Source organism: Nicotiana sylvestris, chromosome 9, assembly GCF_000393655.2.
Source record: "Nicotiana sylvestris chromosome 9, ASM39365v2, whole genome shotgun sequence".
In the NCBI taxonomy this organism is placed as follows: domain Eukaryota; kingdom Viridiplantae; phylum Streptophyta; class Magnoliopsida; order Solanales; family Solanaceae; genus Nicotiana; species Nicotiana sylvestris.
In genome coordinates this window covers 106,394,423-106,419,412 of record NC_091065.1, presented here as the reverse complement: position 1 = coordinate 106,419,412, position 24,990 = coordinate 106,394,423, and the positions used below count along the sequence as shown (strand labels likewise).

The 24,990-nt window shown below is 32.4% G+C and overlaps 3 protein-coding genes across 3 annotated transcripts; all 3 read left to right on the top strand.

Annotated features, from left to right (window-relative positions):
* Nucleotides 1-3,801: 3,801 nt before the first annotated feature.
* LOC138878015 (uncharacterized) lies at nt 3,802-4,568 on the top strand. The gene is made up of 2 exons (XM_070157669.1): nt 3,802-4,065; nt 4,272-4,568. Exons 1-2 carry the CDS (start codon nt 3,802-3,804, stop codon nt 4,566-4,568), a joined length of 561 nt encoding a protein of 186 aa, XP_070013770.1.
* A 48-nt stretch (nt 4,569-4,616) lies between these two features.
* On the top strand, nt 4,617-5,203 carry LOC104211856 (uncharacterized). Its single transcript, XM_009760993.2, has 2 exons — nt 4,617-4,684; nt 4,738-5,203. The coding sequence occupies exons 1-2, from the start codon at nt 4,617-4,619 to the stop codon at nt 5,201-5,203; spliced, it is 534 nt and encodes a 177-aa protein (XP_009759295.2).
* Nucleotides 5,204-7,271: 2,068 nt separating this feature from the next.
* Nucleotides 7,272-15,695, top strand: LOC104211855 (uncharacterized). The gene is made up of 7 exons (XM_009760992.2): nt 7,272-7,634; nt 8,538-8,840; nt 12,440-12,648; nt 12,745-12,793; nt 12,889-12,978; nt 13,154-13,216; nt 13,399-15,695. The coding sequence occupies exons 1-7, from the start codon at nt 7,467-7,469 to the stop codon at nt 15,277-15,279; spliced, it is 2,763 nt and encodes a 920-aa protein (XP_009759294.1). The 5' UTR covers nt 7,272-7,466; the 3' UTR covers nt 15,280-15,695.
* Nucleotides 15,696-24,990: the final 9,295 nt, after the last annotated feature.

Sequence of the window (24,990 nt, the reverse complement as noted above, 5' to 3'; positions counted from 1 at the left end):
TTTTACAAACTTTTGGGGTTGTTCTATTGAGCTTATTTGGTTTTCTTCAAATTTTCCCGGGCCTCGAATCTGGTTTGAATTGCTGCTGTTGGTTTGCTGTTGTCTTGCCGTGTTATTACTGTTGCTGACTCCTCCTTCATCTTCTTGTATTTCCGTTATCCAGGTACATGTTCTACGGCTCTCAAATTTAAAGGAAAGGAAGTAAAGAGTTATTGGAACGGATTTCTGAAAATAACTATTTCTTTGTGTTTAATTTGATGTATAAGCAATAGCTCACTTGATATTTCATAGTATGTATTGGAATGATTTTGGAAATGCATAAACTGGACTGATTAATCTATTTCTACAAACATGGAATATCAATCGTAATTAATCTCAGTTGGTGATTACTAGTTATGAAATATACTGTATTTAATTCTTTTGTTTAATAATCGTGAAACATTTTCCAAAAGCTTATGTCATAAAACAGGTTCAAATAGTTTATGGAAATCAACATGTTGGTTTAATAGGTCTAATTCTGAAATCGTGAGTTCACTTGAGTAAATAACATCATTTTAAATAGCAATATAAATAATGCTAGTAACTAATGTTAGTTCTAGAATGTTAGTGATTAATTTTAAATTGATGTCAGTTTTAAGCATTGATGTATTTTTAAGAGCAAAAAAATGGCTTTGTATTCCACGTAGATTAACTCCAATAATCCAATTCATATAATAAAGCTAAAGTTGAACTGGATCGAAATGATAGCTGGTTTGTTAATATTTACAACGGCAGGCGGCAGATCTTAAGTTAGGTAGCGGGTTCAAACTAGAAGGTGTTTCCTTTTGTTTGAACCCGAATTTGAATTTGAAGACCGAACTTTTAATGCTAATTGATTAGGATTTTTCTTTATTCTTAGAGACTAATAAATAGGAAAATATAGTCGCTTTAGGATATCCTTGAATAAAAATGAGATGAGCCTCGCCGAATAAAAATACAAAATTGCGGGGCTCTCGATAAATATTTGTTTTAAAATACTTAGACTTAGGGGAGGGCCGTTTAGCCAATTTCACGGCCCTACCCTAAATAATGATACGCTAGTCGCTTTAGGCGCGTATTTAATAATGTTATTTTCCTAAACTCGGGTGAACATTTATGTGACCCAAATACAAATCTCAACGAAGTTGGAACGTATCAAAAATTGCGGGTACATTTATGTGGCGCAATTCGAGATGCACTCTCACGACGTTGCAATTCTTTGAATAAATAATAACAAAAGCGGTAAATAGTTAAAATTCGCACATATGTTCATAATTGTATTAAATCAGATAATCAAGCCGAATATAACAGTTGAGCGACCGTTCTAGAACCACGGAACTCGGGAATGCCTAACACCTTCTCCCGGGTTAACAGAATTCCTTATCCGAATTTCTAGTGCGCAGACTGTTAAACAGAGTCATTCTTTTCCTCGATTCGGGATTCAACCGGTGACTTGGGACACCATAAATCTCCCAAGTGGCGACTTTGAAAATAAATAAATAAATCCCGTTTCGATTGTCCTTTAATTGGAATAACCCCCTTCTGCGCCCCTTTGAGGTGGCGCGGGCGAAAAAGGAGGTGTGACAATATTGAATGAACATTTCTTGCCTTAAAAAAGATTTAGAATATAAAAACAAATTTAATGATTAAGATATAAATAATTAAATGTAAATAAATGGAGCTTTACTAGTATTATTTTAAGGAAAGACTAGTATTAGCACATGTGCGTGCGCTGAGAATTAAAAAGAATAATTTACACTGCATATTTTAATTTGTTAGTGTTAAATTTTTTATAACCAAACATTAAACCTATTTTGAGACTCCAGTAAAACTTATATTCGCCGCCATAATAAATATTTCATGAAAAATAATGATACTATACAATTTGCTTGATATGAATGTTCCATGATAACTAATAATACTATACAATTTACTTGATATGAAGCATGTGAGCAAAATCAATTAATTAAAGACATGTGAATCTCTTTAATTTTTCATCTTCTACATGCCCTTGATCACTTTTCTTAAATATGTTAAAGTATACTTTTAGCACATCTTGGACTTAAGTTTATTACTTAATATACTATAATTTAACTTTAGCTCAACATTGTATGCCCATTATCTAGAATATATACACACATAGGAGGGGGGGAAAAGTGAGAAAAGATTAAAACTTATGAAATACTGCAAAAAAAAATCTCAGTTCTCATAAACATTTGAGATATATGAGGAATTAACTAAATGCAACACATTACTATTTTCATGGAGTTATTGAGACAAATTTCAGCTTCCTTCAATTATCCACATTTAAAACATATATTAATGAGAATAATTCAATAACAAATATCACATTCACGCCATAATTCACTTTGCAATTATGGATCAACCTTCCCCATTTTATAGCTACTATATATATTGTAAATGCAGTTGTATTAACTAACATGTTTGAACCTATCACATTCTTTTGTATCCTCATTTCAGTGATACCAACACTTAAAAGACGACCTGTTCTATCTCGTCTGGGGAATTGTATATGACCAATAATCAGTTTAGGTAAGTTATATATGCACAATTATAGTGAAAAAAGATTACTTGTTTGGAACTGACCATTCGTTATATCATGCAAAGTAGGATTGATTTTCTCCATTTTCGATTCTCCTCCATCTACCATTTTTGGGATCAACACTTTGTAAAAGAAATAGTGAAATATAAAACAATTACCGAATAGTTCATTCTTATCAACATCAAGTTGATTTATCAAATGCTTGTAAGGTCTAAAGTTGATGATATTCAAACCAAACTGCAGATCATTGATTTGAACTACACTTGTCTTATGAGTAAACGTTAGTTTCAATTTATTCTTGTTTATCTTAAAGTTCATATCGTTTGGTCAAACTACAAAATTCTTCGTAACATACAATATCATTTCTTGTATTTTTGTTTTAAAGATACGTATAACAGACCGTTCAACAGTTGCATAAATTCGATCTCCCTAAAAATAAAAAACAATCAAAAAGAAATTCAAGTTAGTAGGAGGTCATTGTTATATAAAGATTATGAATTTTTTGTTGGTAAAAACCCATAACATACTAATGCATCAATAGACATGAGTAAACGATCGCTAATAGTCATAATAAACTGGATGACATATATTATATTCCTAAACATGCATCAACACCCAAATGAATTTTTTATCTTGGCAGCATGGACATAATTTGATCAAAACCCTCTGACTAATAGCTTAATCGTTTGAATTGAAATCTGCCATGAAGAAAAAATCCCTATCTATTATGCATTAAGCGTAAAAATTGTACAAACTAACATAAGAAAGCAATATTTAATGCCAAACTATAAAAGTAAAAACTACGAAATCAACAAATTTCATTGAATACAAAAAAATACAAATAAACTTGTCTGTAAATTAAAATCTTGAGTTGTTTATATATTCAATCACATATGCAGATTTCTTACATAAAATCATAAAGTAAAATAGATTTTCAATGACAAATTTTTTATTGCCTAACACCAGTTCAAATTATAAATTCCCTAGATGTATGCTTAAAATTGACATGCAAAAAGCATAAGACTCTGTGGAGTGGAGGTACATTGAGCAAGTTTTGAGGGCACTGAATTTTCCTGAAATATTTGTGAGATGGATTATGGTTTGCATTAGTACAGTGACTTATTCAATTCTCATAAATGGCAGACTAACAGATCCTTTTGAGGCAAAAAAAGGGACTAAGGCAGGGTGATCCACTATCACCCTTTTTATTTGTTATGGCTATGGAATATCTGAGCAGGTCATTGAAGACCCTAAAGGAGGATAAAAAGTTCAAGTATCATCCCAGATGTGCCAAGTTCAACTTAGTGCAACTGGGGTTTGCAGATGATCTATTGTTGTTCTGTAGAGGAGAAGTGCAGTTAGTACAGATACTACACCAGCAATTTCAGAAGCTCTCTGCAGCATCAGGACTGGTTGCCAATCCAAATAAGAGTAGCATCTATTTTGGAGGGGTAAATCAGGTGGTTCAGAAACAAATTATGGAGGTACTTGGGTTTAACAAGGGAGAACTGCCATTCAGATACTTAGGGGTCCCATTGAGTACTAAGAGACTATTAGCAATACAATGTGAGCCACTAATTGAGAAAATATTGCACAGAATTCAAAAGTGGACAACAAAATACTTGTCATATGCAGGTAGAGCAGCCTAGTAAAAAGTGTATTATTTGCTATCCAAACATTTTGGGCACAGATCTTCATACTGCCTAAAAAGGTTATCCAATTCATAAAGACTATATATAGGAGGTTTTTATGGACAGGAGATGCTGAACCAACAAAGAAGGCCTTGATTGCTTGGAAGAGACTGTGTTCACCTAAGGCAGGAGGGGGATTGAATTTCATAGATGTGGAATTATGGAATGAAGCTGCTATCTGCAAATTGCTATGGAATATATGTACCAGGAAGGAGAAGTTATGGGTTCATTGGATACATATCTATTATCTCAAAGGCCAAGCAGTGTGGAATGTAGAACTAAAGAATGCCTCTTAGGCAATACAGAAGATATTTCATGCTAAGAAGTACTTCACAAGAGCTGGAATGACTGAAGATGATGTTCAACTAATGATAAAGTGCTCCATCAAAAGGAATTTACAGATCACTACAAGGTGTGTGTCAAAAAGTAGCATGGAGAAAACTAATGTGCAACAATCAAGGACAGCCAATGGATATTCATATTGAGATTAGCATTACAGCAGAGGCTAGCTACCAAAGACAGGCTGATACGATGGGGGATAGATGTGGATCAAACACGCTTGCTATGCAATAAGGAGAATGAGACAATGCAACATATATTCTTCAAATGTGAGATTACAGGAAAGGTATGGAATGGTCTACTGAGATTGCAAGGAATCCAAAGATCACACAAAAACTGGCAGGATGAGATTACATGGATGGAGAAGATGGCAAAGGGCAAGAGTGCAAGAGCAGCTATCTGCAGAATAACATTAGCAGTTGCAATATACCACTGCTGGCAGGAGAGGAACTTCGTGACCTTTCAGAAGAAGAGAAGGACAACAACTGCCTTAACCAAGGTTATTATACAAGAAGTTCACGTAAGGGCAGCTAGGTTCCCTTACCTAGATAAGGTGATAACTACTTTGAACTGGTATTCGGAAACTAGTTAAGAACAGAAAAGTAGGGGAGGTAGAGGAAGAGATAGGAGAATTGAAGACTAGACATCACCTTACTAGGGCTGCATGTCCAATTGGTTATAGGCTAGACAGTTTTTTGTAATAGTTAGAAGAACTGTACATATTCTACTTGGTAATAAAAGTTATATTTACCCAAAAAAAAATTATAAATGAAATTATAATAAATCTCTATCTAGACCCTAACAACATCGTAATTAAAGTGGATTAAATATACGCATAGGTTGAAGAAAATACAAAACAACTCGAATATCCACATTACCTAGTAATGGAAAAGATTAATAGCACTTAAAAATGTATGTACCTTTTTATCCTGATTAAGTAATTCAAGGGGCTGTCTAATTTATCACGATCTGGAACGTGCCATATCTAACAACTCCAACCCATTTTGATACTCGATATTTCACTAATATATATAGTTAATATTTGCAATCATATTTTACAATTTTTAATTGATTGTAGATTTGTTTATAATAAACTATACGTAAGGTATTTTGTAGTAGGTTATATGAGTAATATATTAAAAACTATAAGCAACAAATCCTAATTAAAAGAGATTCTTAATAGTATTTTCTTATATAGATCAGTGCCAGCTCTAATATGCAATACATAAAAAATCAATTATTAAGTAGATACACAATTTCGGAGGATGTTCAAAAGGAAAAAAAATATTTAATACTAATTTCTTAGATAAATGAGCAACATCTCTAATATGCAATTCATAGAAAAATCAATTATTAAGTACATACACAAATCTGGAGAATGTTCAAAAGGAAAAGGTAGTAATATTATTTCCTTATATAATGAGTAACAGTTCTAACTTCTAATATACCGTTCATAAAAAGTATTCAATTATTAATCAACGAAAATTTCTTCAAAAGGAAAAGATATTTAGTAATATTTTCTTATATCAATCGGTGATAACAATATATGCAGTTCATAAATTCAGCTTTAATTATTAATTAGATACACAATTCTAGAGAATGTTCAAAAGAATTGAGTATTTAATATTATTTCCTTATACAACTCGTTGGCAGCTCTAACAATTCGTTAACAAAAAAATCAATTAGTAATTTGATCCAAAATTCTAGAGAATGTTTCTTCAGAAGAAAAATATATTTAGTTATACAATTCGGCGACATCTTTATGTAATTCAAAAAAATTAATTATTAATTAGATACAAAAGAATATCAATTAATAACTTTTATTAATGTTATATAAATAGAATACAACAAATTGATTCTATTGTACCAAATAAGGTCAGATACAAAGCTTGTACTAAATAAAGAATTATTATTTCAACTTAAAATCAATGTATAAAATACAAAATGAAAATTTAATTGATTCTTTCTCGAAAAAGGATACATACCATAACTGAATTATAAACAAAATTTAATTAAAGATACCTATAGTAATGTATATTGTACACAAATAAGATTAAATACAAAGCTTGTACTAAATAAAGAATTATTATTTCAACTTAAAATTAGTGTGTAAGATACAAAACTAAATACCTGTCATAACTGAATTATACAAAAAAAATTAAATAAAGGTACCTACAATAATGTATATTCTACCCAAATAAGATCAAATACAAAACTTGATCAATTAAAGAATACTTCATCAATCTTTAATTTTTTCCATAACAGACGTCCCTACCAATACCATAATTATACAAAAAAGGTTAACTAAATTATACTACTCTATGTTATTTATTTTTCAAATTAAAATCTATATTTAATAATATAATAGAGATTCTGAAGAGTCAACATATAATATTTCCTATCATAATTAAAAAAACAATTTTTATTGAACTACTACTTTTATTAATTATGTTTTTATTTAAAATTTAAATTTTTAATATTGTCTTAAAAGTACTAAGTGACTTCATTTTAACTTATCATTTAGCTTAACCTAGTTATTCACTACTCTCATTTTAATATAATATAATATAGAATAGAATAGATATAGATTAAAAAAAAGCAAAAAGCTAAGTTGTGTTTTCCTATTTTGGTCAAATCGTGAAAATCAGAAGAGAATAAAAAACATCAAAGAAGAGGCGGTGTATAATTGTTCCTTAGAACGAAGCAGCTTTGGAACCCTAAAAGGGTACTCCACTTTGTATCGGCGTAAGACTCTTCAGGTGGCTGTCTCCGCAAACTGCAATTCCTTCCTTTACATCGGATTCGTGTACAAATTCTACCCAGAAAAAAACCCTAGATCAAAAATCGTATAAACCATGGATGATAGCTGTGCAGTTTGCGCTGAGACACTTGAATGGGTTGCCTATGGAGCTTGCGGTCACAAGGATGTCTGCTCTACCTGTGTCGCTCGTCTTCGATTCATCTGCAACGATCGCCGTTGTTGTATTTGCAAGACCGAGGCTACCGTTGTCTTTGTCACCAAGGTTTCCCCCTAATCTTCATTCTATTTGACCTTTGTTTCAGAGTAATGTATTTCTTTTTAGGTCTAGGTCCGATCGTGTTGTAATATCATTGATTTACTATGTATTTACAGTTTTGTATAGGTTGTATCAGTCTAGATTTTACCTGAAAGTTCCAAAATTCAAGTCTATTCAATTGATATTATATTTTAGTTTCAATATTGGCGACGACTGATGCAAGTTAAATTTTTCTTTTTTTTTTTTGGCTTCTTTTATCCAAGTTGCCTAGATTAAAAATTATACATTAGAGCTTGATGCCATTGTTGACACAAACTGTAAAACTGTTTTTTGGTTGTACTACACACCAGCATTCACTTAATGCTGTTTTTACATCAATTTCTTTCTTTACTAATGAAAAAAGGTTCAAAATGATATACTTAGTTTCTTTTATATGTAGGAGCTATCATTGAGTTTGGGATCTAAAAAGGCGCAAAAAGTCTGTCTTTCTATAGACCAGTCTAGTGATTACTATAATTTGTGATTTGGGAACTAGATTGACGGTGAAAAAAAAGATCTAGGTTGATCAATCAAGATTTTACTTAACAATTGCATGTGTCATTCTTTTGAATTCCTTGTCCAAAAAAGTGCATGGTTCATTCTCTTGAATGGCTCTTGTATTTATTTCAAACATGTCTTTGCGTAGCTTCAGAAGAATAACGTATTTTCTTTTTAGTTTGGTCTCTTTGTACTCATTTTTTTTATAGGTAGTGATCACTTTGTGTTTGGGTCTGCTGATAACTACGAATGTACATTTCTAGGGATTTCGATCTGTCAAAACTCTATTGAATTGTTGTATGATTTTGGTTTTATGACTTAGAAGATCCTTGGTGAGTGATTTTCTTCTTTTTCCCCTTTTCTGTGTTGCAGGCTCTAGGAGATTATACAAGGATGATTAGTGACTTTACGGTATTTCCGTATGAACCAAAAGAAGGTCGAATTGGTTCTTATTGGTATCACGAGGACACCCAGGCTTTCTTTGATGATTTAGACCACTACAAGATGATCAGGGCAATGTGCAGGCTTTCTTGTAGTATGTGTGATAAGATGGAGGGGCCGGATGGTGATGGCATGAAGAAAAGAGCGAGGTTCAGAAATATTGAGCAGTTAAAAGGTCATTTATTCCACCAGCACAAGTTGCTCATGTGCAGCTTGTGTTTGGAAGGAAGGAAGGTCATTTTCTGCAATATATGATTCAGCTTTTATCTGTTTCATTCCTTTTTCATAAGAATTTTTTGATGTGAAAGGGAAGAATCACACTTACAAGATGCATGCGCAAAGTAGATAACTCATACATAATTCTCTATTCTATATGAAACCGCAACTGTTCATCTTACCCTAGTTGAAACGTCATGTGTTCCAGAAATATATATTAAGTAAAAAGGTTGCAATATTTGCCTTGCTACAATATTGACTAAGTTTATTATATCATATTTGGTAATATTTCATTTTCATGTTATAGTAGAATAAGTACATTGTTACGGTTAGAGAATAACTAAACTGTATAGTATGTAGTCTAAGAGTCCTATATAAGAAGACTCCTAAATAAGGAGTTCTTGTTGTACTTTTGTTCTGTATCGTCTTCGTAAGTGAAGAGCTACTTCGGATATGCTACTATTGGTCTCTTCCCTTTTGAACTTCAAGTCTAATAGCATATCTGAACGTTCTTATGGTAGTGCACCAACATGTGTGTGGTAGGTGCACGTCATGGGTGTAAATCACATATCTTAACACAACCTAGTACACTGCACACTATAACTGATATGCCACCTACAGTAAAGTTGTAACAGAAAATTGACGTTTTCTTCTGCGCTATTGCGGTTGAAACATCAACTTATGTTGACCTTTGCCTTTTCCGGCGTTCTCTGCTATTAGGATAGACTATCATGCTGTTGTTCATGCCAAAAAAAAGCACTTTTCTCGGTTCTCTGGGGATTTACATGCAAGAAGGAGAAGGGGGAAGTCGCCTCATCCCTCCTTAACTGTATTGCGGAGCATACCGTCCGTCTGACTTTATGATCTCTAAATGTTTATCTACACGTGAGACTTTTTGCCAGTAGAGTAACACTAGCAGGTTAAACTCCTCTCTCCTCCTGAAGTTTAGGTGTTACAGAATTTCCCCTCCATGTTTCCTCTATATGCCAGTAAGAGATGCTGAAAATAGTAGTAAATATTTCGCTTATTGGGACATCTTGATGTCGTCTTTTTTTTCCATAGATAAGCAAACTACCCGTCATCCACTTCAAATTGTGCATTATTGTACCTTATCAAAAAAAAAAATTTGCTTTATTGTATAGGTCTTCCCACAATTTCATAATATTTCTGTATTGAGTCAGCCCATATAGCATAAAGGTCTAATTGGTCTTCTATTCTTCGTAGAGCTAACTCTATGCCAAACCTCCAATGCCATTTGCCTATGACTCTTTATTGAGTACCCTTAAATCTCTACCCTGACCACCATCCGCATTTACGGGAGGATCACCTTCAACTTGCTATGTGGTATTCCCCCCCACCCCCCACCCCCACCCCCACACAATAAATCCCGTCTACCGTCCTGCCAGTACTATGAACAGATTACTTACTGCACAGCCCTAGTAAAGTTTAAGTCCAACGGTAATTCCAGATAAGTTAGTAAGGCAACTGATGGGATGATATAGCACCTTGCCCGCCTGATCGAACTTACCTATATCTATTCAGAATATAACCTAGCTGTGAAGCCCCTTAATTAACCCCTCATCAGCTTGGTCATAATCTTGCTAGTGTTCTATAATAAGTATGATTAGTGGAAGAGTGGATCTTCTTGCCATAGACGCCTTGAATTTTCCGAAGAAGCCTGTAGTATTTCCATTAACCTAGACTATTTGATGGTAGATATGCAGAAATGAATCTCCACCTCTCTAAACCCACTTGTTCCATTTCGAAGTCCAAAATCATAGTTGCCCTTGTAATATTGCCTTTTCCCAATTCAGTTTGCAAAGTAAACCACCACATTTTCTTGATTAAAAAAAAAAAAAAGAGATCCACCCCATTTGTATCCTCCAGTAGACTTACCTGTTTTTGACCAGTGCCCTATCTAGCATTTTCCTTCCACAAAAACCTTATGGAAAGTCAAGACTATCTCTTCTAAATTTCTTAACTCTAAAAGGAAACACTTTAGCAACATCTTGAAGATAACTTTCGCTGTACTTATTGGTAAGGCAATGAAAGATGTGTTGAGCCTCTTCTCAAATTCTTCCCGTGCTATGGAATGAATATAGTTCATTCATGTTTTCCTCCTTGAAGGTGTTCTAACATTGATGAAACAACTCCATTCTTAAGTTATCAGGACGGCAGGCTTTGTCCTGTTGAAACCCCCACATACTCCGAGAACTCGCTATCCAATCACACTCTCATCTCACCACCCCAATGTTACTTAAGCCTACACCTTCTAAAGCTTGGCTTCCACTCCACGTTTTTCTTATACAATCGTGTACGTGATCACTATATTGCTTCTCACCTCCTCTTTTCGTCATACTCTACTTCTACTGAAGTTACATGTTTCTCCTCTTATTAGCAATAAAGTTGATAACTGGTTTTTTTGTTGCATTGTTTTGTTTAAAATAATTTTTTCATCCTTAATAATACGTGTTTACTGTAAGATTTATTTAATGTTGCTAGATTTTTAAGTTTTCTTACCTGATTGCAGATTTGTGTATGTAGATTTTTGCTCTGTCACTTCATTAAGTAGTCTTCTGATTTGGCCCGTGTGAGGGTTGGCTTAAGTTGTGTAACTTAATAGTATTTTCCTCAATGATATACAAAATACTGTGCCTTAATTTGAATAGTCTTTCTTCCTTGAGAAAAAGGTTGGCATGAGTTGCATCATTTAATACTATTTCCTCGATGCAAAAGAGTTTCACAACCTTGTAACTTAACTATAAGGGATCGTTTGGTTAGCAGCAACAAAGTTATCTAGGTAGTAGACTGGATGGTGCATGTAGCACATACACCTAAGTTACCAAAGATGAGATCCAAAACCCAAAAAATTAGTCTCATCTGCAGAAGTGAATGGTGCTTTAAACTGGAAAGGATGCTGTTAACATCTATTATCTGCTCTGCTCACTTTTTACTTCAAATTGTAATTGCACTTTTTGACAACTGAAACTTATGAGTGCCCTCAGTTAATAAAATGGGATATGGTTTCTCTGCCCTCCCCAAAAAGGAAAAGAGGGGAAAGGGGGGGGGGGGGGGAGCACCGTTGTGCCCATTTGATTGAGTATGTAATACTAATAGGAGATAGTTATTGGTTACTTTGAGGAACAAACACTAATTAGTTTCTGCGATGCGACTGGCTGGAATGACCATCACATACGTTGAAGAGATAGTAGACTGGATGGTGCATGTAACACATACTCGCACACTCTCATATGGTATTCAAGGTGCAGCTGGAAAATCTTATTCCTGTGATTTGGAATCCTTTTGGGAACCTAGAACTAGGTCTCTCTATGCTGTTATTTGGTTGTAATTGTGAGTTCTAACAAATGAGATTGGTGGCTGAAGAATTTGTGTTCAATTTTTTTCTTTCTAAAATTAGGATTAGGGGAGGAACAACTCAACCCTTCATATTTTGGGTTGTTTGAATTGGATTTTATGCAAACTGAAAATATTTGCCTAATTATGAAGGAGTTGTGTTCTGGGACTTGCACAGATTTTGTATTTCTAGTAAGAGTAAGATGAATGCGTGTCAAATTTGTTAGCAACATTATGTCTGATTTGGTGGCTTTGTCAATCAGGTATTTATCTGTGAGCAGAAACTGTACACAAGGGCGCAGCTGAATCAGCATATAGACACAGGTGATTCTGAGGTTGATGGTACTGAAAGTGAAAGAGGTGGATTCATGGGTCATCCTCTTTGTGAATTCTGTAGGACCCCATTTTATGGGGATAATGAGCTGTATTCTCATATGTCGACCGAACATTATACTTGTCATATATGCCAGAGGTGTGGTTTTATGTGTACAGTAACATGATATAAATTGGTTATACTTATCATTGATCAATTAAAGTTCACGGGGTCTTATCCATTGATTTCATGCAGGCAGCATCCTGGACAATATGAATACTACAAGAATTATGATGACCTAGAGGTGGTCTTACTATGTTATATCATCAGAAGCTTTCCCAACTTCTTTGAGTGTTGCTTTTGATGCCAATTAAAGCTGGTGTTTCTTTTCCATTTCAGATCCACTTCCGCAGTAATCATTTCTTGTGCGAGGATGAGAGCTGTCTTGCAAAAAAGTTTGTTGTTTTCCAATCTGAAACTGAGTTGAAGGTTAGGATATGTTGGGCTGTGCAGATTATAAAGGGCTCCACAAAAGACATGCATACTTACAGATTCAAATTATTGCTTTTGTGTTATTTCATAGTTTTTTCATGGATGGAGATGTTTAATTTTCTTTTATTGGATTTCCTTTTTGATGGCTTTATTTTCCTGTTTAAATTTTCAGAGGCACAATACTCTAGAGCACGGAGGTCGTATGTCGCGTTCCCAACGCAGTGCTGCCTTGCAGGCAAGTTTCAATTCTGTCCTTGAATAAAGGAATTAAGCAATCTTCTCCTAAAACCCCAGGGGAAGATGTGCTCATGGTGCCTCATTTATTTGAGTTTTCCATTGTGTTTATCCTGACATTTCATTCCGAGCACTATGTTGGAGTCATGTGAGTTATACTTTTTTCTTTCTATTTTTATACAGATACCAACAAGTTTTCGATATCGCCGCAGTAATGAACAGGATAGTCGTCGAAGGGGACGATCTTTTAGGCGTGATAACTCTGAGAATGAACTCGTCATGGCCATTCAAGCCAGTTTAGAGGCTGCTAATGCAGATGGAAGACCGCATGATACGTCAAGCAATAGGAGGGTAGTTTCTGATCACATGGAAACAAATGATGAAGATTTCCTTATTGGATCCTTTGAATCTTTGGCTACAGATTCTGTTGAGCCAGCTTCAAGATATCGTCAAGCTGTGTCTCAAGCTTCCGGAAATTCACAGCTTCAAGAGTCTTCATTTCCTCCCCTTGCTGTGCCTGTGCCTCCTGCTAATAATCAACCAAGGCCTCAGTCTGATGCTTTACCTAAAAACACTATGGCATCCCGTCTGCGCGGAAAGCAAAACAAAACTACAAAGCCTTCTAGTTCATCTCCAGCATGGCCAGCAACCGGTCACACACCCCCGGCAATTGGTCATCAGCGTGCCTGGCCCGTGGTAAGTAGTGCTTCTGGGTCTTCGTCTAGTTCCAGGCATAGTAAGGCAGCAACTGACAACCCTTCTGCACCAGTAATTACCCGTCAGCATGCTTGGCCTGCTGTTAGCGGCACTATTGGATCATCATCAGGCTCTAGCCAGATTAAGCCGCCATCATCTAGTTCCAGGTATAGTAAGGCATCAACTGACGACCCTTCTGCACCAGTAATTACCCGTGAGCATGCTTGGCCTGCTGTAAATGGCGCTACTGGATCCACATCAGGCTCTAGCCAGATCAAGCCGTCAACAGTAGATGGGCCTCCACCATCTAGTTATTTAAGTTCTGTTGCTGCTCGATCTTCATTAGTTCATGAAGCTTGTTCTAGTTCCGTTGGTTCGTCTTGGTCCCAGAGCAATAGAATTAGCCATTCCACATCAGCCCCAAACCTTGTTCAGAGTGGTTCTTTTGACTCTTCTGCCTCTGATTTTCCTCCAGTCTCTGCTGCGCAGACTCGCAAACTTCCTGCAAGTGGCCAGCAGGCAGTCACGAATGTGGAAGATGTTCAGACTGCAAATAAATCTTTGGTAGAAAGGATGCGTCTTGCTCTACAATTTGATCAAGACAAATTCGCTGCATTTAAGGACATCTCCGCAGAATATCGTCAAGGTTTAATGGATGCTGAGACGTATCTGGCATATGTCGAGCAGTTTGGCTTGTCACACCTCATTCTTGAGTTGGCTAGACTATGCCCTGACGCAGAGAGGCAAAAAGAACTAGTTAACACCTTTAATGCTAATTTAGGAGGCACCATCCCTATACAGAATTTTCAAAGTGGTGGCAATCAGTTGAAAGATGGTAACAGTTCTAAGAAAGGTAAAGGTAAGTCATTAGATGCTGGAAATAACACTTCAAAGGGTAACGTGGCTGATAATATTATAAGTACTGTTAGGAAATTGCAGTCCAGCCACAAGATTCCTGAAGATGATGTGGAAGTGTTGTCAAAAGATGGGTATCGTTCTACTAAAGGTAAATCAAAATTGACTCTGAGTGAATCAGAAGAACTGAACTCCCGAGGTGAATCTTTAAAGCTACAAGCCCGGCAGAATGGTTTGTCTGCCAGAGATGAGTCAAATCACAGTTCAGGGAATAACGATGGGAAAAGCAAGCAGCGGAAGAAAACCTCAAAGTTTTACAGAGTTCGCTTAGGTGATGGATCTGTTGAAACACTTTTAAATCTCAAAAGTTCAGACCCTGATGTGGATCCAGATCGAAAAGAGATATCAGATGAGCAAAGTGACCCTCCTGAAGGTTTGCCTGTGCGTGGTGTTTGGAGAAATGGAGGAGGTCATAAGCTTGTGGCAATGACTTCAAAAGGTCCGAAAAAGTGATGCAACAGGAGGAAGCGTGCAACTTTTTGGCTTGTAGGGTAAGCTTCGGATTTCCTCTCCTTTGAACATATTCTTTTGATATTGACGCCAGGTGGCAGGCATTTTCAGTTGCTCTTTTGGTGAAATGTGTCAAGGATGGTCTTGATAGTGGAGCAACTTTACCATCTGGCTTATCTATGTTTTGTTAAGGTTCCAGCACCTGGAAGCCTAGATATATATGGTTTTCAGACACAGCAGTCCTGCAATATCCGGGCTGTGGTATTTTTTGGTTTCTTTTTTAGTTCCTTTCTATTCTGCGTCAAATATATGCTAGTGGGAGGGGTTGACACCCCTAAAGATGTTCCCTGAAAGATTGGTTCTTTTTTTAACTGTATATTGACACACTAAATACAACGATAAAGTGGTTTTGCTGATCACGTTTCAGTGCCATTCTACTTTTTGCGATGCGTCTAAAAGTTATTGAAGCATTTATAGGTCAAGCTTTAAATCATCAACCAAAAGAAACAAAGTCAAGAGTAATAAATATTGGTCTGTAGACACAGCTCATGCCATCAGTAGAATACGGGCATATATCCACAAGGAAAACGAGCTACGTGACAGTTTCACAATACACAACTCATGCCATCTAGCATTGAAAATTTTATTTGTGGAAAACGGAGAATATAATGCTTGTTTACCCACCATGTCTGCATAGAATATTTGAGGTCAACCTAATTAATGTAATATTGTACCCAAATCAATGCGAATTCCCCAATTCAATAGCTAATGCGAAGCTGGTGCAACTCCTTGACTACAAGAAAAAACATTTTTTCCCCTTAAACACACTGTCCAGTCAAAAACTGCCATTAATGACAATAAAGAAGCAATTAATATTTTGTTGGGAGGTGCTAGACCTCATTACCATATAATTTGCAATAAATATAATAGAAATTAATACACACATCAAATTTTATAGTAGTAAGAACTAGTATGAAGTAAACAATGAAGATTAAAAAAGTTCAGCTGACAAATATACAATATAATACTCCAATCAACATCTGGGTGGAATGACAACTCCAACTCGCTCATCATAACGAGAATTTGCTTTTGCTTTTCGTTCATAAAAATGTTTAGGGTTTACTAGATTTAGAATAGCTTTTTTGCATTTGAAGATAGGAGAAAGCTTTCTATTTGGAGTAATACTGTTCGCATAGTTCCTATTAAAATTTATCTGCTAAGATTAAATTGTTTGATTTGATATAAATATTAAGTGCGGATAAGTATTTGCTAGGGGATTAGTTAAGTTGACGCTGAAGAAAAGTGAAACAATGACATGTTCAGTTGCCATTTTAATGTCGTTAGCTGTTCCTTGTTTAGTTTAGTTTTATGAAGGAAAAATCTTGTTAACTATGTTGCTTCCCTAAAAGAAGAAAAAGGGACAAAAATTGCAATTAGTTATTATCATCAGCCGAAAGGGAATCAAACTATGATCAGCATTAAATCATAACCAACAAGAGGTACGTCGAATTAATCAATTTATCAATAGAATTTTCTTATGTAATATTCTCAGTATTCCTTCTTTAGGATTGATCATTACATATACTAGTATTAGTACCCGCGCGATGCGCTGACACAAATTATGTCAAATTGTAATCTATGTTATTTGAATATGTGCAAATAACCTTAAAATATAAACCTTTCATATAAAAATTATATAACATTAGATATTTATTTTGAAGCAAGATATGAAATTATTATTCAAATCTCGTAGTAGACAACTTTTATTTTATTTGTAGCAACCTAATCCCTTGATTTTAGTACTTGTATTTCGTTTCGGTATCAATATTAAAAAATACTAAATATGTCATGTTGTGATATGTGTTGTTTGAGCACATTATATCGAATTATTTTAAGAAAATTCTTATTATCACTTTGTTTTTGACTGAAAGTCAAATATGTCTTATTCATCACATCATTTTATGCAAATTCTTTTTTATTTTTGTTCTTTTCTTATAGTTATTGTATTATTTATTATTTAATATTATTATACTGTCATATAATTTTTTATTAGCTTAATAATTTAATTAATACCTTGCTTATTATCTTTTTAATAGTTTTAATAAATATAAATATTTTATTCTTGAAATTTGGTATATTTTTATGCTTGTATCCTCTTATTCGGAATTTTTTAATCATTTAAATTTATCAGTAATATTTTTAAATATAATTTAATTTATTTATTTTTCAATTAATTTAAAGTATAAATCACACTACCTTTATTTTTTTATACATCTCTTCCCTACTATATTTTAAATAGTTTTTATATTAATATTTTACCTCTAACCAAAATAATATAATATTTTATTTTAAATTGTAGCTTTGAATTAGTCTAAAATATTAATACATAAGTTATTTGATTATTACGTTCCAAATATATTGAGTTCTCTTATAATTATTTTTGTATTAGATGCAGTTAAATTTCTTTTTCTTTTTAGCTTTAAGATACAAATTTAATTTTTAATTATCATTAGTAAAATTACCTATATTAGAAATTAATTTATATTTTTAGAATTTAAATTTAATCATAGAAAAATATTTCTTAATTGTTTGAACACATTATATCTAAATATTGTACTAATATTTTTACTGTTTTATTTCTTTACGTGATATTTTCAAAAATAAAAAAAATTATGAAATAAAAAAAATCTCATATTAAATTTAAATAATTCTTATCATTCTATGTTGTAAATTGGACCGCATTTTCAAAATATTATGCTATGCTTTCAAACTTAAACTAACTGCATTCAATTCAGATATTAATCATAGGAAAATATTTTCTTAATTGTTTGAACACATTATATCTAAATGTTGTAGTAATATTTTCACTGCCATTTTATTTCTTTACGTAAACTTTTTACTTTTTCAGTTTTAAGATTCAAATTTAATTTCTAATTTTCATTAGTACCTATTTTATGTATTTTTAAATATGTATTTATTTTTTTATTTTTCATAAATAAGACTTCAATTTCGTGGTTCTCCATAGTTTGAGCATTCTCAACATAGTTTTAAGAACTTTCTAATCTCAAATTCAAATAGTCTTTCCCTTTCTTTCTAATAGTAAATTTTTAATAATTTAATAAAATTTTGCTATTTTTTAATATAATATATAGTTTTATTACGTTTTATTTGTAACTTTATTTAATATCATTATCACTACTATTCTTTATATAATATAGATAAATATATATAAAATTTTGTAATCATAAAATAAATATTTATTTTGTTTTAAAAATATTCCTAAAAAATTTAAATTTTTTTAAGTTTTTATAATATTTTTAAGTATTGTATATTTACATTTATTTTATTTTCTAAACTTATGATTTACAAATTTCCTCACATTATCTCTAATTTATTTTTATTATTCAATATTTTAGTTTTTGATTTTATCTATTAGACTTGAGTTATGTGGACTTATCCATATTAAGATTTTTCTTATCATAATATAAAAAACTTTCTCATCTCAAATTTAAATAAGTTTTACCCTTTTCTCTATAATAAAAAATTTGAATTTTCTCTCTCTCTCTCTCTCTCTCTCTCTCTCTCTATATATATATATATATATATATATATATATATATATATATATATATATATATATATATATAAATTTGAAATCATAAATAAATATTTATTTTGTTTTAAAAATATTTCTCGAAAATTTAAAATTTTTTAAGTTTTAATAATATTTTTAAGTATTGTATGTTTACATTTTTTTTATTTTCTTAACTTATGATTTACAAATTTCCTCACATTATCTCTAATTTATTTTTATTATTCAATATTTTAGTTTTTGAATTTATCTATTAGACTTGAGTTATGTGGACTTATTTATATTATGACTTTTCTCATCATAATATAAAAAACTTTCTCATCTCAAATTTAAATAAATTTAACTCTTTTCTCTATGATAAAAAATCTAAATTTTTATTTTTTCTCTATTTATTAATATATATAAATTTTTGTAATCATAAAATAAATATTTATTTTGTTTTTAAAATATTTCTTGAAAATTTGAATTTTTTTAAGTATTGCATATTTACATTTATGTTATTTTCTAAACTTATAATTTACAAATTTCCACACATTATCTCTAATTTATTTTTATTATTCAATATTTTAGTTTTAGATTTTATCTATTAGACTTGAGTTATGTGGACTTATCCATATTATGACTTTTCTTATCATAATATAAAAAAATTTCTCATCTAAAATTTAAATAAGTTTTACCCTTTTCTCTATAATAAAAAATCTGAATTTTAATTTTTTCTCTATTTATTATTTATTTTTAATATTAAATTATTAAATAACTAATATTATTACATTGTAATGTGAATTTTTATTAGCTTGTTTGAATTTAATATCTATTTATACCACATTCATTCTAATATAATATTGATAAAAAATTTAAAACTTTCTCATCTCAAATTCAAATAATTTTTATCATTCTATTTTCTAATTTGGACCACATTTTTAAAAAGTATGTTATGCTTTCAAATTTAAACTAACTGCACTCAATTCAAATATTAATCATAGAAAAATATTTTCTTAATTATTTGAACACATTATATCTAAATGTTGCAGTAATATTTATGTATAAAATATTCGTTTGCATGATTTATCAATCTTAATATGACTTTGTTATTCTTGTTATTAAACTATTTTTTCTTGATTATTTAATTTTTCTTACCTTATAAGTAATTTGTATACTTTATGTAAGATTTTAATTTGCTGCTTGAATTTATTTAATTTTTAAACTCAATAAATTTTTAATATCGTAAGTAAATTTTAGTTTTATTTTATAGCTCCAAAGTACAAATAGTCATAGCTTATCTCAATTTATGTCTTTCTATATTTTTTTATTTTTTTATTCTAGTTTTTAATTAATTTTTTACCTCCATATTTCTAGCTAATATAGAAGGAAATCTATGAGTAAAATATATATTTGGATTATGTATAAAAAGAGAGTAGTAATATATATATATAGCACGTGATTTTTGCCCAAAATGAGAATTACTCCCAAAAAATCCAAAAAAATAAAATGATTTTTCTTTGGTGTGCAATTTTGTGATATTTTGAATAAATATTTGTATTTGTCTGTGCGTGTTTATTTGCTAAATTAATAAAAAATACAAAAATATGTCGCATTTTGCATATAGGATTTAATTCTACAATTGTTAGTAATTAAATTTGTTTTACAAAAATTAAAAAATTACAAAAATAGGCATCGTTTGCATTTTTAGCATTTAATGTCCAAATATACAATTTTATGCTTAATTAATACTTAATTATGCGTTAATTGTTATTGGGAGTTAATTTGCGCTTTTATAACTTAATTTAGTTCTTAATAATAGTTTAAGTATTTTTATAATTTGGTTTTAGAAAAATAAAAGAAGAAAAGAGAGCGAAAATATAAAGGAAGTCGGAATTAGGCCTCTTCTTCAACTTCGAGCCATAGGCCCAAAAAATGGCCCAATCTTCCCTACGACCCAGTCCATAACCCAACACCCCTATCTTACAAAAAAAAAACAAAAAAAAAATAAAAGAAGAAAACCCTAAAGAGCTAAGCCATCCCCCCCCCCCCCTTTTCCTATCTTCTTCTTCTCCAAAGTTTCTCAAGCTCCCATGGCTTCCCCCCCCTCAAGCTCATCCATGGCTTTTCATTGTCACCCCGCACACACTTACATACCTCGTCTCGTCTCCAAGCAACCATAGATGCTGCCCAAAGCTCCTTCATCTTCGTCAAACAAACAACGCCCCTCCTCGTCCGCCATTAAAGAGCAACGTTGTTGCTGCGTTTTGCTCGACGAACAGCTCAAACCTTACGTCCAAACACGCCCATTGCAGCTGCTTCCTCGTCATGACTGCCTCGTCCAGCTCGAGATTGTTTCAGCTGCGTTGATGCGACCATCGTCGTCATGCCCGCTACTACTGTGCCGTGCTACTGCTTTTGCTTCCTCCGTCGAGCTGTTGCCGGCGTTTCTGCCACTGCTGGGTCGTCGACGCTGCTGCCTCGTCGCAACAGTGACGCTGCCGCTGCTACTCCTTCCTCCGCCGCTGCTTCTGCTTCTCGACGTCGTGCTGCTGCTCGTCGCGGCAATAGCCGCGGCTGCTTCTACTTCTTCTTCGTCTTCGTCGTCCTTCGTTCGAGCTTTGGTCAAGGCTCGGACAGATTTGCTTACAATCAAAGTGCGTCGTTGATTCATCTCCGGTTAGTTGTTTTTGAGTTTTATTTTTGTCCATATTTTGTTTGATATTTTCCGGTCCAAATCGTTAAATGATTTAATCCTTGTTTTGTTCGTTGTTCGTCGTTGAAATAATTTTCTAGTGTGTTCATGTTGTTTGTTAAATTAATTTTCAGATTTCAAAATAGAAGTTTAATTAGTTGTTTTCATATTCATTTCATGTTTGTATTATTGTTTAAGTGAATATTTGTTAGTTTGTTGTTTGTTAGATTCAAATTGAAATTTAATTAACTATTTCTTCAATTTGTTTCATGTGTTTATGTATTGTTAGAAATTGTTAGTATTGTTAAGTTCAAGTTTAAGTTCATAATTGTTTCTTCGTCGATCTTGTTATTTGTTTAAAGAATTTAGTTGTGTTAAAGGAATATATTGATTTAATCGTTTAATCCGTCATGTTTGTTGTGTTAAAATAGATTCATTCATGTTCATGTTTGGATGATCTTGAATCCGAATTTTGTATAGTTTGATTTCTTGTTTACCATTTATGATTATTTCTTGAATTGTTCTCATAATCTTGTTTAAAGTTTAATATAAGAATTGTTTGTTGTAATGTTGTTAGAGTTGATTTTAAGTTTCAATATTATTGAATTTAGGAATCTAAATATACTTGTTTGATTGTTGTTGTTGTTTAAATCCGAAAAATAGGTTTGTTGTTGCCAAAAATATTGTTCAATCAAATTTTAGTTGTTCTTGGTTGTTCAATTTGTGTTCATGTGATTTGTTGTTGAAATGTTGTTAAAATCATGTTCATGTGATATTGTTGTTATGATGTTCATCCGTGTTCATATTGTTGTTTGAACATTGTTAGAAATTGATCATATTGTCTATATTTTGGTTAAGTTTGATTAATTGATGTGTTATAGCTGATGGGTAGTTTGGTAAATTTGTAATACGTTCAGGGGTAGTTTGGTAATTTCAGTAAGGTCGGAAGGGGTAGTTTAGGAATTGTACATTTTGTAATTGTTTATTTGAAGCATGGGGGACAAAATGAAATGGGGTGGGTTGTGATATGATTATTTAATATAAAGGGGGGACAAGATTTAATTTAAAGGGGAATCTTGCATTATTTTAAATGAAGCATGGGGGACAAAATGAAATGGGGTGGTGTGATATGTTTATTTAATGTAATGGGGATGAGTGGAAAGATAATGGGTTGGGTAGAGAAAAGTATGGATTTTAATTAATTGAAAGGTTTATGGGATGGGTTATATATGTGAGGTCTTGAAATCAAAAAATATAGACAGAGAGAGAGAAAAAAGAGAGATTTGAAAAAAAAAGAGCTGAACATTTATTCCGAAAAAATATTGAAACTCTCAAGAAAAGAAAAACATACAAAGAAAAAATAAATAAAAAAAGTTGAAAATTAGAAGAGAAAGTAGTACACACCTGAGAAATATTCTGGTATACAGGTGTAGAAATTAAGGGTTGAAGATTAACTAGCCTTTCAAAAATCTGAAAATTTCCTTTGGTTTCTGTCCATTATTTTCGGCATTCCTGGATTTTATTTTGAATTTTTCAAAGCTGTCACTGGGATTTTCGTTGACTGGTTATTGCTGGTTATTGTTGCTGTTGCTGTGTTACGTATTACGTTGCTGACTTTCTTCTTCTTATATTGACAATATCAGGTACACAACTGTAATTTTGGCATTTTGTAAGCTGAAATGAAGAATGGAGTGTTAAATTTTTAATTTAGTTTAATTTAATTTTTGTATTGTATTTAGGTTATTCATGTATTATTATTCTGTAAATCACTGTCATTTGGCATAACTAGGCATATTATAGCGACATTAAAAAACGCCTTAACCAGATTATTAGGAAATATATTTAAGCCTGATTATTAATTAAAACTGTTTAATAATAAAAATAGAAGAAATAACGTAAAAAATGGCGTTATTGAATCAGTTTGGCAAAAATTGACTAAGTTCCTTATTCATAAGGTTTTTCGTCAATAGTAAGTTAATCGGAATCATGTAGTTAATTTCAGTTAAAACATGAATTAGTTTGCGAATCAAGTATTAGGACATGATATGAATTAAAACAAAGTTAATTAAGGTTAAATTGTTTAAATTTTTTAGAAATATGGTTTAGTAATCAAGTTTATTTTTTCTTTCAATTTTCAGTATTTGTAAATAATTAGTTTCAATAAGCTTAAGTCTTACTAACAATTTGAATTTTAATCAAACTATGGGATAATTAGTTTTTTTTTTGTTTTTTTGTTTTTTTATTTTATTCCATGTTGTACTTATGATTATAATTTTTATTACTTTCTGTTAATATTTGTTTTTCTCTTCTATTTAATATGTTATTTTCAAGAATGTAGATATTGATTTTATATTTGTAGACAAACTTAGTAATAATAAAAAGGTAGTCATTAAAGGATATTCTTAAAATAAGGAAGGATTTCGCTAAAAATAAATAGATGTAAATAATACAAAAATTTACAGGATTCTCCAATCTCATTTATTTATTTAATTATTTTAAAAAAAATTACTTAAAATTTGGGATGGATTGTTTAGTGAATTTCACTTCCTTCCCCAAAGATAATGACGCGCTAGACTCTTTAGGCGCGATTTAATTAATTTTACCTTCTTAAACTCGGATGCGCATTTCATGCGACCCAAATCTAAATCCTAAAACATCAAATAAAATATGTTTCGTATTGTGGGTGCATTTCATGTGACACAATCCAAAGATATGTTTTAAGCGATGTTCACATTCCTAAAAAATAATAATTATAATAATAAAGCGGTAAAAGATAAAATTTGCACATGGTTCATAATTGTATTAAAAATCAGATAAATAAGCCGAATATAACAGTTGAGCGACCGTGCTAGAACCACGGAACTCGGGAATGCCTAACACCTTCTCCCGGGTTAACAGAATTCCTTATCCGGATTTCTGGTACGCAGACTGTAATATGGAGTCATTCTTTTCCTCGATTCGGGATTAAAATTGGTGACTTGGGACACCCTAAATCTCCCAAGTGGCGACTCTGAAATAAATAAACCAATCCCGTTTCGATTGTCCTTTAATTGGAAAAACTCCCTTGCACCCTCGCGGGTGCGGAAAAAGGAGGTGTGACAGCTCTGGCGACTCTGCTGGGGAACGAGGACCCAGAATCTCTGGTTCAGGGTTCAGAATTCGAGCTTGGAATAATTGTTGTATTTGACTTCGTTTGATTTTGTTACATGATCTGTGCTTAATATGCTAATTAACTGCTTTTACCGCTTTGATCTTATGTGAACTGTATATAAGCTGTGCCGAAACCCATCTCCTCTCTGAGTCTTCTAAATCATGAAGAAGGGTGCACTTCGTGTGACTTCTTTTCTGTATAGTGTCTAAATTCCCAATTTAGAACGAGGTTGGATAAGTTGCAAAGCCGGTGAAACTTCTGTATTCCCGGTACGCTGCCTCCCCCTCGGCTCGAGCT

Bases quoted from the DNA above. Each gene is read 5' to 3' on its own strand.
- LOC138878015 (XM_070157669.1), top strand. From the start codon at position 3,802: ATGGAATATCTGAGCAGGTCATTGAAGACCCTAAAGGAGGATAAAAAG. The intron at 4,066-4,271 runs GTACTTGGGTTT...TTTTGGGCACAG, and splicing joins TTCAGAAACAAATTATGGAG to ATCTTCATACTGCCTAAAAA.
- LOC104211856 (XM_009760993.2), top strand. From the start codon at position 4,617: ATGACTGAAGATGATGTTCAACTAATGATAAAGTGCTCCATCAAAAGG. The intron at 4,685-4,737 runs GTGTGTGTCAAA...AATCAAGGACAG, and splicing joins AATTTACAGATCACTACAAG to CCAATGGATATTCATATTGA.
- LOC104211855 (XM_009760992.2), top strand. From the start codon at position 7,467: ATGGATGATAGCTGTGCAGTTTGCGCTGAGACACTTGAATGGGTTGCC. The intron at 7,635-8,537 runs GTTTCCCCCTAA...TCTGTGTTGCAG, and splicing joins CCGTTGTCTTTGTCACCAAG to GCTCTAGGAGATTATACAAG. The intron at 8,841-12,439 runs GTCATTTTCTGC...TTTGTCAATCAG, and splicing joins TGTGTTTGGAAGGAAGGAAG to GTATTTATCTGTGAGCAGAA.